Below are 14,203 nucleotides of genomic sequence, written 5' to 3'. Positions count from 1 at the left end.
GTTCGATAGGGCTTATTTTCGGGGGAGGGCTTATTTTAGCGGAATATTAAAGAGTATGTGGGTGTCTTATTTTCAGGATAGGTCTTATTATCGGGGAAACACGGTAATTATACTAAACATTAACTGTAATTTGTCCTTTTATGGGGCCATCAGGTTTCCAAAATAATTCCCATTTATAAATGAATACAAAACTTAACACGTTTTCACTTAAAAACTTTAATAAAGGCTTTGAATTAGTTATTAAATTGCATATTCCAACAATTATGTGACATTGTATATATCAATATCAACTCCACTACCTTGACTTTTAAAATAAGTTGTATTTTTTTTATTTTGGTTACAAAAGTTAATTTGGTGTAGGTTCTAAATGGAGCAGAAACTCCACTGTTGAGAAAGCAGAGTAAAAAGATCAGTCGGCTTTATAGCATCAGAAACAGTTGCTTACACATTGCTAGCCACACAACCTCATTATCACATTTCACAAAGGATTAGAGCATAACTGTCAGTTACAGATTTACCAACTTTTAATTCCCACAATTTATATTATCCTCTCTTTACTACTTTCTAAACCCTCTAGTACAATTTAATATTTTCAGTGTTTAGTAAAAAATTTATTACACATCTATCCAAAAAATAGTTAACTAATGCCCTTGGTTCCCTTGTCAATTTACCATGTAAAAAGTCACACATGATTAAAACAATATCTTATCAGAAAACTCAATGACTTGGTACTTTGTAAAAGTATGAAGATGAATATGTTATTTGCTCATGAGATTTTCTCATCCCTAAATGTACAAATTTACTGAGATTTTTAGTATGAGAAGATTCAAAGTGTTACACCTACTTAATGCAGATTTTTATTGGTCCTAATAATGAGAGTACAGAATTCAGATATGCCACTTATTTAGAAGACCTATTCAGGTAATTCTACTTCTTGAGCAGAGTAGTGTTTATAAAATTGGCTCCAATTTTTTTATTTACTTACTTGACCTTAAGACATTTTAGATAGCTATTAACATACTCTGAGGAAATGCTGGATAAGGTATGTGTTAGTATAGGATTTCTTCCCCCCAGTAGATTTGCACATTGTTCAGATATTGCTAGTATAAAACTAAATATTAAAATCTTTTATCTTTAAGGCATTTAAAAGAATAGTCCTATAAGCAAAAAAACTGATAGACACACCAAAACTAAAATTTACTTCTTTTATGTCTATACATACTACAATTGTGCATAACCCCTCAAAGCAGGGTTGGAATAAGATATCAAAAGGGAGATGTTACTTTTCTTTTATGAGGAGGGAATGGAAACTTGGATATTAAGATAAAAAGGATGATTATCACTAAGAGGTAGAAAATATGAAGACTAGTTAGTTACCTCAGACTAGAAGTATGTACAGTATGGTTAAACTTGCGGTTTTAAAATTTGTACGTTTTAAGCTGGCAATAATAATTTTTATATTTACAGTGCTTCTAACAAACTATAAAATGCATGTCATATGAATACATTGTTGATAAACAGTGCCTTTTAACTAGATTACATACAATGGTTTGTTTATGAATCATTAGTTATAACTTTTAAGTTAAATTCAAATTCAGCCACAGATGAGGACAATTTTACTTTTAAAAATATATATTAATCTTGATATTCGGTGTCAAACTTTACTAAATATCATTCTAAGATAAAAGAGCACCTTCTGTAATCCCGTACAACTTTTGCATAATTGTTTTTACTATGATAGAAAAAAATTGTTATGAAGGAACCTTCAAAAATCAAAAGATCAAATGAGTCTTTTCTGATGGACTTTTCCCTCAATCAAATTTTGAGTTCTTGATTCCATTTGAGTAATTTGTATTTTAATTCCATACTTCTACCCAACCCCCAATAGTTGTCATAATAATAATCTGTAAGCCATTGAGCAATAATACGAAGTATACCTTTTCATGTCCAAAATTTCTCACAATTTAGATTTTTTTTAAAGGCCTATTTAAGTAAATGGTTTTCAAAGTATACTGACCATAGATCATCAACTTACAAGCAGTGTCTTGGAATGATTAATAAAATATTACTTATAGATTCCCTTTGCCCCCCAGATTCTCAAAGTGCTTGACAAAGATAAACCCTTTTTCAAGTACAAGTTACATTTCTATAGCTGAAGAACTGAGTTGTAGTGACTCAGCCATATAGTGATTGGGATGCCAAAGGCATATAAAAAGTTTTAAAGTGTTACAGCTAACTAAACAAAATGATTTAATAGCCCTATATCAAAAGGATTTAATGTTTACAGAAAATACTAAATTAGATATCTAAGTTATTTATTATAAAATAAAACAAAACTCCCATGCCTATTACTTAGCCTGTAATGTAGAGCCAGCCAAAAAACCTAGTTTTTATTGATTAAATAATTAATAATCTCAGTAATGAAAGGGGACTAGTCATTTAACCACTCTGGAATTATTTCTTCATCTGTAGGTGTGGGGAGAAAGGGTAGTACTAGATTAACTCTCTGGTCTCTTCCAAAGCACTAAATTTTATGATTTTGTGTAGCAGAATTCCCATCAGAATAAAATTAGTGACTCAATCTGGGTTTGAAGACTTTTAGTAGGGAAAGGGCTGGGAGGTAAGTTTGAGAGGCATGGAATGGCCACCTATTACCTTCTGAGGCGGAACATTTCACTTCTGAGAAGAGTGTTAGGAATTCCTCTTTTTGCAACTTTCCTATTCTTAGATTTGTCCTCTGAGACCAAGGAAAACAAATTTCACAGTCTCTTTAGTTCTTCAAAAACTTTTAGATGGCTATCAGGTTCCTGTCCCTGCTCTTCTAAGATCACTCTGTTTTAAAAGATGATACTTGCATTTCATGGAGTATTAGGATGTAACAGCAATATATATACTATTTAAGATTGTAAAAGCAACTCTTTTTCCTCTTCATAACTGAAGTAAAGCTAAAAAATGATTCACAAAGTATAGTTTGTGCCACAGTATATTTATTACAGTGAGGTAAGTTAATAGGACCTTGTTATTCTCATAACACATTCAACTCTCAAACTATGCCAACAATAATTGTGGGGAAATTGTAGGAGTAACGTGGTCCTATAACAGTGACCACAAAATTAGATATAATCTTCATTTTCCCTTTTCCTAAAACCGTAACCAAAGTGACAAATATTTTGTAATAAACATCCCCAAAAAACTTTATGACGTCACTAAAGGAAAAAAAAAAAAAAACAAATAAACCCAAAACCAAAGGCCTTAAAAATCAGCTTAAATAAGCTTTTTATAATATCTCTAATTCTTTAATTAAAAAAATAATAATAATCTATCCTTGTCATGATCCTCAAATCTTTTAAATTAGACCTACATTTCTCAAGGTCACAAATTATTTCTCTAAATGATTTTTTTTTTTTTTTCCCTGAGGCTGGGGTCAACTGACTTGCCCAGGGTCACACAGCTTGGAAGTGTTAAGTGTCTGAGGCCACATTTGAACTCAGGTCCTCCTAATTCAGGGCTGATTCTCTATCCACTTCGCCACCTAGCTGCCCCTCTCTAAATGATTTTGATATTAATTCCTGAAGATACTTATAAAAAGATTGTTGACTTTACAGATACTAAAAAAATATTTTACACATATATAATCTTTTTTTTTAATGTTTTATCTCATTAACATTTCTAGGAATAGTCATCCTGTATTTCTAAATTTTTAATTTGTGAAGTACTCAAAAAGTAATTTTAATAGCTAATTACATCTATCAAATGTTCTTTAAATTATATCTAAATAGTATGATAGTTGTAGGTATCAAAAACATCTAATATGTAATTACCTAAAATCTTACAGAAAGCTAAAAAAAAATACTTTAGAAATATATCTTAATGTTTGGTTATATCAGAAATATAGGATATAGCAATGCATTTTGAGGATGTTTTCTCGTAACAGCATGATACTAAAAATATGACCCATATTGTCACAATCTAGGAGGTATAGTTACCAAGCTGGAAGGGCTTTTGAGGAGTTACCTGGTGATATAAACTGGTATAAAGGACTATTTTATGAATGAAAAGAGGTACATTACCAAGGTAGCTGCAAAAAAGTATGAATTTTTTTTTTTTTTTTTTTTTTTTTTTAGTCATGGCAGCTTGCAAATACTGTCTAGTAACTGAATTGTAAGCTACTTTGGTGGAGTGGAATCATAGATTCTCCAACTATGAAAGGTATTGCAACATAATCCATCAACTTTGAAACTGCTACCACGCTGTTTAAAGTCGTGGTTGTGAAAATAGCTGATTTTATCATAGCTCTAAAATTACTGTCCTGAAAAAATGTTCTAAAAAAGTAGAAAAAATTTACACATATAAATTACAATAATACTGTTTGACCCCACCAAACACATATAAACCTCTAATGGCTAAGCAAGTATAGTTAAAAATCTGCATGTGCTAGTTTTTGTTCTTACACGGTAATTTTTTTAAAATGACAAATGAAAAATTAAAAGTTTTAATACTGAGACTATTGGTGGTATAATTATGTGAAAATTATGAACAATTATTAAGTTTAAAACTTCAGTAGTTATTTTATAATTAGAGAAAATTTTCTATCAAGACTATTCATTCCTTAGTACTCTTTGTTGTACCAAATTTTAATAACCACACTCAATTTTTAAAAATTTCCCTGAAGTTAATGAATCTATTGCTTTAATTCATAAACAATAACTGTTAAAAGTCCTTTGCAAAATATATCATTTACCAGTAGACCTATCTTTTATCAAGTATTTTCTATGATCAGAAAACAATTTACCAAATTTGTGTTGCTAGACAAAAAACCTGGCAATACAGGAAGGTAGTGGTGGTTTTACATTGCAGATAATAGAAACTCATTTAAGATGCAATCAAAAAAGATAATAGTTAAGATATAATTGTTTTAAAAACTCTTTCAAAGTAGGAAAATGTTCATTTCTGAGTAGGAAAATGTTCATTTCTGAGGGTTATTTTTATATTTTTAATATGGTTTAATTTTGATGATTACTGGAATTGTCCAGCCCAATTAAATTATTTAAATAGTGAGTTTGTCAAAATTCTCATAACCTAGAGTATCTTATTCAGTTTTTTTCTCTAGAAAACAATTCTTTATCAAAATGTAAATATATATAAAACTGCTAATCAAAGATTTGCTGTTGTTTCTGAATGCCTACCTTGCATTCTACGAGTGCTAATTTAAAACTGTTAAAAGTTGATTTTCAATATCTAAGAAAATTACTACAAATGTGATCTTAAAAGATCACATAAATTATTTTAGAGGATATGATGAAGCTCTGATTATTTCTTCAAATTTCTTGATGTGATCCCCAACTCTTTTATCTTCTCTACTCCAAGTAGAAAATCTTACAGATCATTTTTATATTCCATCACAGTTACATGGTCTAGTGCACCCAAAGAATATACTCAGTATTTGGATTTCAAACAATGTAAGTATCATCAAAATTATACTTTTCAAATGAGGACACAGGAAATTTTAAACAACACAGTTTAGGCAAATGTTTATGCTGGCATATAGTCTGGTGTTGGGGCCCCTTGGCTCTCAATAAATATAGTACTAATGATTTTCTAAAACAAAAATATCTTCAGTGAATGCATCAGAACACATTTTTTTCTTCTCAGTAGAATTTGGAAGTAAAGTTTCTATGCCGAGTTTAGCAGTAGATGCTCTATAAAATATTGGTTGAGTTTAATTTATTAGCAGTTTAAATTATATATAGTAGACAGGAAAGTAATTTTAGGTTTCTTTCCTTTTGAAAAAAGGATAAAAGATTAAATTTCTGATTTGTCTAACATATTTCAGTTTAAGTTTAGCTGGTAATTAGATCTTTGCAGCAAAATCCACTGCCAGCAATGGACATGAAGTGCTGGTGCCAGAGGTTAAATCACATCCATTGTGAAGTTTCGAATTACATCCAGAGCTCCAGTATCAAAGCCACACATATCCAACATGCCTCTATCATCTGGGTCTGCAATGGTAAAACCATTTGAGGTCATTCCACAAACAATCAATTTAGCTGGAATGTCCATTTTCTGCAGAAAAAGATTCACAGGGTAAAATTAAAAAATAGATGAAAATTTTGATCATTTTAAATATGGATTAAATTTCTATACTAATTATATTGCATGTGAAAATTGAACTGCTTTAAAACTCCTCTAAAAAATTTAATGAAGACTCTAAAGTTCCTTCCAGTTCTAAATCTATTAACTTTCATAAGTCACTGAGTTAAGATATTTTTCAAAATATTTATCATGTCAAAACCTGGAATTATGATTATGTAATAACCCTTATAATATGTTGGCATAAAATATTTGCATAAAAATTTTAAGTTTATTTATAAAATAAAAAATTCTTTTAAGGTTTCAGCTTAAATTCAATTCTTAATATATTTAATTTTAATGCCTTCATGTTTTATCCAAAGGCAGCATTTCACTAAATGCTTTGGACTTCATCTCATTTTCTTTATCTGTAAGTTGAGGGACTTCAATTAGATGCTTTACTTGGCAGCATTCACATTAGAAGACATTTATTAGGTGCCTACTAAGTGGCAGACATTGTGTTAAGTGCATTACAATTATCTTATTTGGTCCTCTCAACAACCCTGGGAGCTAGGTGTTATTCAACCCCATTTTCATGTACTTGAGGCAGACAATAACTAAGTGACTTGCTCAAGGTTACACAGCTAGTGTGTTCTGAGGCTCGATATGAATTTAGGTCTCCTTGACTCTAGCACTCTAAACACTGTACCAATGAAATTTAGATTTGCTGCTTTTGTTTTATGCAAGCTTTTAGTATATTTCAGAAGTCCTATTTGAATTTATTAAGCATCTTAAAGTGCCTAAAATAAGCACAGTTAAAAGTTAAAGCCTTTTCTCCCTACTCTTAGAAATACATGTTTTAAAGGTTACTAGTTATATATTTTAAGAATGGCTAAAATTAAAAAAAAAAGTTGTTCCTATGCCTACTTAGTTCTAAGGATATAACATTACTAGAATACCACTTTTCTACCCAACTAAGCAAAACTAGATGCTATCAAAAATTTTTCTTTAAATATACTAAACATATTATAAAAATGAAAATCTTAAAATTCAATTTACCATCCGGTAATCCCTCAGAGCTGTAGCTGGATGGACACTTCCAAAATAGGTCTCATTATCAGTGAACACAATGAAGACATCAGCAGCTGTATTTGTCTTCTGAGCCCATATCATTGGGAGAGAACAATCAGTACAACCCATTGGAATCTTAAAAACAAAACAAAACAAAAAAATAAACCACCAGTATCTTAGCATGTTAGATGAATCTAACAAACTTAGAATCACTTCACTTATCACATTCACTTATGAATTTACACATATATTAAATGCTTAAACTGGAGTATGTTGTTAAAGATAATTAGCTTATCTGCCTAAAAGGGATATATTAGCATGGTATTTAAGCTAATTGCTTTGTTGTTGTACCAAATTTGTTACATGAATTTATGAGCCATTTCCTAGATCTGCATCCTAAAGCACTATGAAATATCCTTTTTACCAAAACTGTAAGAAAAAAGTCCTCCCATTCTCTGTGTTATGTATTAAAATTTTTTTTAAAAGCTTATTTGAATAGCCTCTCTTTGGTTTGGTTTGATGAGCATAAACCAAAGAAATGACAGAAATAGACAAGAGATGAAATGGTCCGTTTTTTTTTTAGTATGAGATTCTTTCATATTCAATTCCATCCTATCTTCTGCGGCAGATCACCCTGTCTATCATCCCTACTTCTCATTTATTTTCAATCTCTTTCTGCCTACTGGCTGCTTCTCAACTATCTACAAATACATATACACTCGAGTTCCCCATTTCTTAAAAAAAATTCTCATTTCAATCTGTCCATCCCTACTAGCTAGGGTCCCATGGCTTTTCTTGATTTTGTGGCTAAACTCCTAAAGGGCTCTCTACAACTGATAACACCCCACTTCCTTATTAACTCTTTAGTCTGCTGCCATCACTATGCTTCTAAAACAGTTGCATCCAAAACTGTTGCCAAATCTAATGGCTTTTCCTCATTTTCTTGTTTCTTGATCTGTGCAGCCTATGACATTGTCGAGTGTTCTCTTTGATAGTCGCTTCTATTTAGATTTTCATTACACTGGTTTGTCCTAGTTCTCATTGTACTTGGTGATTCTTCTCATTCGATGAATCTTCATCTAGGTCACACTTAATCGATGGTGAGCTTTTCTCAAGGCCTCATTCTATTTCCTCTATTATTTTGCTTGGCAATATCATCACCTCCCATGGATCAGATCTCTGTGCTTTTCGTTCTTAGTTCTACTTATTTAGCCCCAAAGTTGCTCCTGGCTTCCAGAAACATCTCCAAATGCCCGCTATGACGACAACTTTAAACGAACATCTAGTTGACTTTTAAAACTCAATGTGTCCATAATTTATTATGTTCTCTTCTCTTATTATCGTTCTCCCAGTCACCTGCACTCACTCTCATCCCTCACTCATATTTAATCGACTGCCAAAGCCAGCTGACTTTGATCTTCCTATCACCTCTCTTGTCCTTCTCTTCCCCCTCCCACTCTCTTTTTCCCTCCAACATTAACAACTATGGTACAATTCCTTTTCACTTCACACAGACTTGTGCCTCCACATTTACCACCATTCCAGGTCATCCTTCATTCACCAGTCAAACTGAGCTTCCTAAAGCACAAGCCCTGAGCAGACCACCTTTGTATTCCATTAGCTCATCACATACCCACTGCCTCTAGAACCAAATATAAAATCCTCTGACCTTCAAAGACCTTCCCAACTTGGCCCCTTCTTGCCTTCTCCAGTCTTTTGACACCTCCTGACACCCTTCCATATGACACTGTTGGCTGTTCCATGACTGGAATTCTTTCTCTCTTCATCTCTATCTCAAGAAGCCTATTCCAATCCCTCTATTGGCGTGCTCCAATTATTTTCAACTTAGCCCATATCTTGTTTGTATGCTATTTCTCTCATTAGATTGTGAACTAGAGAAAAGGTGTGGATTTGAGTATTTCCAGGGCTTAGCTCTCTGTTTGGCAGGTACTGGATGCTTAATAAATGCTTGCTGACGTGATGAATTCCATGGATCAAGGTAGTGAATCTTATGACAATGCTGTTATAATTTCCCACATAAACCTTGAAAATTTATAGCAATATTTGTCATGATAAATGTAGGAGATACCAACCAGTTGGAGTCCTAACTACTCATCAGAATCATTTCAAAAGGAAATAAGTGTCCACATAAATATCTACCTCTGTAACTACAGTGAATTTTATATCTATATCTATCTACTTTGACCTTATTAGTTTATCTTCACACTATTTTATACTATAGAATCCTTTGCTCCCAGTTTCATACTATGTTTTGAAAAGAAATGTGATATTTCATGAAACAAAGAAGTGAGGCATAGTGGTACAAACCTGTAATCCTAGCTCCCCCAGATAGTAAGGCAAGCAGGATCTACTAAGCTTGAGCTGTAGTGGAGCTAAGTTAACTAGGCATCTGCACTAAGTTCATATATGATTTTTCCCAGGAACGGGAGCACCACAAAAGGGAGAGGCTGAATGTGAAGCTCAGGCTGGAAACAGAGAATGATTAGAATGGGACAGGCCAATAAGTAACCCTTACACTTCCAGTCTGGGTAAAATAAGCAGAAGAAAAATTAAAAAAAAAAAAAAAAAAAAAAAGTAGGAAAATTCTGATTAAAAAAAAAAACTTTCTTCCCTACTCTTGAATTATCTGTACATGGTATGAATTTAGTACAATGGAATTTCTGTTTATTAGCTGCAAAGTTTTTTTTTTTTTTAATTACTGGATTAGATTTAATTATGAAGCAAATTGTATTTACCTTCAACAAAAATATCGTTCATAACACAACTGTCACCTACCTCATCCATAACCTTCAATACTTGGCACAAAGTCATATCCATAGTCACTGGGCATGGTACCATTTCATGTGAAAATGCAATTATATGGGAATCTTTTTCTGTTCTTACAACAACCTGAAAAAATCCAATTACAGTCATCTTCAGTACATTATTACATCAATAGTAGATATATATGTGTAGAGGGTTGGAACCTTGTTTCAAGTATACTTCTTTCAATTAGCCTGTGTTATATTACTGTGTTATATATATTTCTTGTGAAATACCTCCCATACTGATGGATTTATGTATACTTGTTTCAAATAAGACCCTTCATCCCAGAGGAAACCTGCTAACAATATCTGATTTGGTGTTCTCACCTTCCTGAGAAGTCAGGAAGGGCATGATCACCTCTTTTTTGGGGTTTTCACCTCTCTTCCTGATAACTCAAGAGAGGGCATGACTACCTGTGTTCTAAAACAAAAGAAAACAGATGTAGTAGAGGACTGGAACTTTGGAGAAGTATACTTGAAAAAAAGGTGTTAATTCAGTGGAATTGATGAGATAATGGTTTTCTAATTCACATATATCTAGTATGGTATAATGATATAATCACTCTAGACTGGCTTATACTCAGTATACTATAATGATGTAATTGTAATAGGGTACTTAAGGGCTGAGAGAATGGGGGACAAAGTCAGACTGAGACTGAGACTGGTTGATACTGGCAGACTGCTGGAGGAGACTGAGTCAGACTGAGACTGGGTCAAACTATGACAGACACAGACTGTGAAGGAGACAATAAAGACTTTAGACTCTATTCTTGTCCATTCTCCTAGTGACTATCTTTCTGAGACCAAGGCCCTTCCCGAGGTCCTCCAGAAAGCTAGCCTGAACTTTACATTTATGGTAGATAAAGAAGATAATATTTCCTCCACTTATAGAGGAGAATATTGAAAATTAAAGCAGTTAAATGAATAATTTAATTGGAGTCATTTAACATTCAGACAGTATGATAACAGAACCAAACCTAGATCAACTGATTCCCAGTTCACTTCTTCCAAGACTATGTTTATTAAGTAGTTTTTATGAGTATCTAATTCTTAAAAACTATTATTAATGTTTAATTCCTCACTGTTTAAAAATTATATTTATTTACTATTTTGTCAATAACAAAATTCAATAAAAAGTACCTAATAATATTCATCAAAAAGTAAATGTAAGTCTAAAATCTTTTAAATCATCATATCAAAACATCTTAAAATAATGATTTTACAGCCTAGTTAGATAATATTTTAGAACAGAAAAAATATGAAAAAGTATTAATTTTTCTCACCATACACATTGTTGCAGCAACTGTACTAGCATTGAGTATACTGCCCAAAACTCTTTGATCCATGGAACCACTGACATCAACAGCTAGCAAAAAACGTTTTCCTGTTGGTTCAACTGTCTAAAAGAAGAAAAAATAGTTAGATATTAATAAAGTTAGGTCTCACCACTGTCACTCTCTGCTCAAGAAATTCCAGTGGTTTCTTCTTGCTTTTAAGATAAAACCCTATCTTTTGAAACTTAAAGTCCTATAATATCTGGCTCCAGTCTATCTTTCTAAGCTGAGGCATATTAATCTTTTAAAAATTTTACATTCTAACATTCTAGTCAAATTGGTACACTTAATCTTCTTCAAATATAAAATCTGATCTCCAAACTCTGTAACTTTGCCCAGGTGACAATCATCTCTGTAAGATAAATTTCTCTTATTTCATAGTCTCTTAATTTTCTTCCTGATGCAACTTAAATTGACTTAGTAAATTCTAATGCCTGATCCAAAAAATTATTTTGTATTTTCTATATCTGTGTTCAGTTGTTTTCATCTAATGAAATGTAAGCCATTTGAAGATAGTAGTTTTTAGCTTTACATAGCCAGTAAACCCGAAACATGGCAAATATTTAATAAATGACTTCTGAATGAATGAATGAATGAATGAATGCAAGATAAATTTGATTTGTTCTGCTTGATCTCAGGAATACAAAGGAAAAAAAAAGGCAGAAATTAGAGAAACTCATTGTAGCTTGATGTAAGAAAAAAATTCTTAACAAATTAAAGCAGCATGAAAAAAGCGAATGTACCACCAATAAAGAAGTTAAAGCAATTATTAGGAATTACTTTGTCCAATGATATGCCATTAAAACTGAAAATCTAAGTGAAATGGATGAATATTTATAAAAAAAAAATAAACATTCCAGATAAATAGATGAAGAAATAGAATACTTAAATAATCCAATCTCAAAAATAAATAAATAAGGATGGGCTCCCTAAAAAAAATGGATTGACAAAAAAATTTAAGGAATAATTAATCCAAATGCTACATTAACGACTTGAAAAAAGAGGTAAATGAGTTCTAATTTCTTTTATGACATTGAGTATATGATATATGAGTTATGACAAAATAGGTTTTATACCTAAATCAGGGTGAGCAAAAACTGAAAAAAACAAACAAACAAACAAACAAACAAATAAAAAAACCCAAATACTTTGTATCAGCTTTCCTAATGAATACTGATGCAAAAATTTTAAACAAAATATTGGTATGGAAATTAACATGTCACAAAAATCACATACTAAGATCAAGCAAGATTTAGGTAAAGAATGCAGGGCTTTTTTAATATTAGGAAAACAGCCCAACTCACTATAAAAATAATAACAACAATAATTAAAATCATATGATAATATCAAAAGATGGGGGGAAAAACTTTTGATAAAATACTATATCCACTTAAATGAAAAACATTAGAAAGCATAGGAATAAATAGGCTTTCTTCAAAAGGTGAGTAGTAACTTAAAACCAAGAGTAAGCATTATCTATAATAGATAAATTAGAAACTTTCTGTAGAATGAGGGGTAAAGTAATAATGTTCATTAACGTCACTATTATCCAACAGTGTATCAGACATGCTAACTATAATATTAAGACAAGAAAAAGAAATTGAAGTAATAAAAAGCAGGTAATGAGGAAACAAAACTATCAGTGCAAATGATATGATGGTATACTTAGAGAATCCAAGAGAATCTACTAAACTACTAGTTGTAACAAGAACTTTTTCACAGAATATAAAATAAAAATCATATGAATCATCAGAATTTCTATGTATTACCGAGCAAAAATCAATAGGAATATAGAACAAGAAATTCCATTTAAAATAATAAATAATTTAGTCATTATCAAGAGGCATCAGAGCTCAGTCTAGAGGACATATAGGGCATAAAAAAACTGAAGATATGACATGTATCATAATTATTATTACTATGTAATTTCACCAAAGCAAAGTTCCATCCTTCTCCACTTCCCAATTTCCTCCCATAGAGATAAATTGGAATACAGTCATTTTCAATAACCAATGTAAAAAAACCTTTTTGTATGTAAATGAAATGTTGGCACAAAAATGAGGGAAAAATCTGAAATATAATTGGTTATCCACCCTCTCAACTCAAATTGGAAATAGAAGGAAAAAACATCGACACTAACTATAATTATGTTAAAGTTTAACTAATATAAATCAAATCCCACAATGAGATTTTTTTTTTTTTAATAAATTTTATAATTTTTTTTGACAGTACATATGCATGGGTAATTTTTCTTTTTTACAATATTATCCCTTGTATTCACTTTTGCAAATTTTCCCCTCCCTCCCTCTACTCCCTCGCCTAGATGACAGGCAATCCCATACATGTTAAATGTGTTACAGTATATCCTAGATACAATATATGTGCATAAAACCAAATTTCTTGTTGCACGATGAGAATTGGATTCCGAAGACAATAGTGCAAACAGTTTACACAATGAGATTTTTTTTTTAAGCCTATAACTACTATTTTTTTGGGGGAGAGGCAACTGCAGTTAGGTGATTTATTCAGAGTTAGGAAGTGTTAAATGTCTAAGGAGAAATTTGAACCCTTCCTGACTCCAGGGGCTGTGCTCTATCCATTGTGTTATCAAGCTGCCCCAAACTAAAATTATTTTAACAAACTCTTGACTTACATGCAAAATTAGAGTGATAGCATCCAAGAAAAACATCAGTTTAGAACATTTTTTAAAATCTTAGGGAGAAGTAGAAGATTACAAGCAAGAAGCTGTGGAAAGTGATGAAACTAAATAAAGTCATTGTGAGGACATTTAAGGATAAAACTGAGATGATAATGGGAAAAAACAGGGAAAAGACCTCCAAAGATTTTTAGAACAAATTCTTTTTACCATCATGGTTAGTAAAACCACTACATTTGAACTTTAAT

The 14,203-nt window shown here is 31.6% G+C and overlaps 1 protein-coding gene across 3 annotated transcripts in view; it reads right to left on the bottom strand.

Moving 5' to 3' along the window:
* Positions 1–200: 200 nt before the first annotated feature.
* Positions 201–14,203, bottom strand: part of RO60 (Ro60, Y RNA binding protein) — a 46,967-nt gene continuing 32,964 nt past the window's right edge. For all 3 annotated transcript variants that reach the window (XM_074308629.1, XM_074308631.1, XM_074308630.1), the window contains 4 exons: positions 11,249–11,365; positions 9,937–10,050; positions 7,129–7,275; positions 201–6,063 (listed from right to left, as the gene is read on the bottom strand). In XM_074308629.1, the coding sequence (XP_074164730.1) occupies positions 5,911–6,063; positions 7,129–7,275; positions 9,937–10,050; positions 11,249–11,365 (531 nt within the window). In that variant the 3' untranslated portion in view covers positions 201–5,910. The remainder of the gene's footprint in view (positions 6,064–7,128; positions 7,276–9,936; positions 10,051–11,248; positions 11,366–14,203) is intronic.

This window comes from Sminthopsis crassicaudata, chromosome 4, assembly GCF_048593235.1.
Source record: "Sminthopsis crassicaudata isolate SCR6 chromosome 4, ASM4859323v1, whole genome shotgun sequence".
NCBI classification, from domain to species: domain Eukaryota; kingdom Metazoa; phylum Chordata; class Mammalia; order Dasyuromorphia; family Dasyuridae; genus Sminthopsis; species Sminthopsis crassicaudata.
This window is presented reverse-complemented; position numbering and strand designations above follow the sequence as displayed.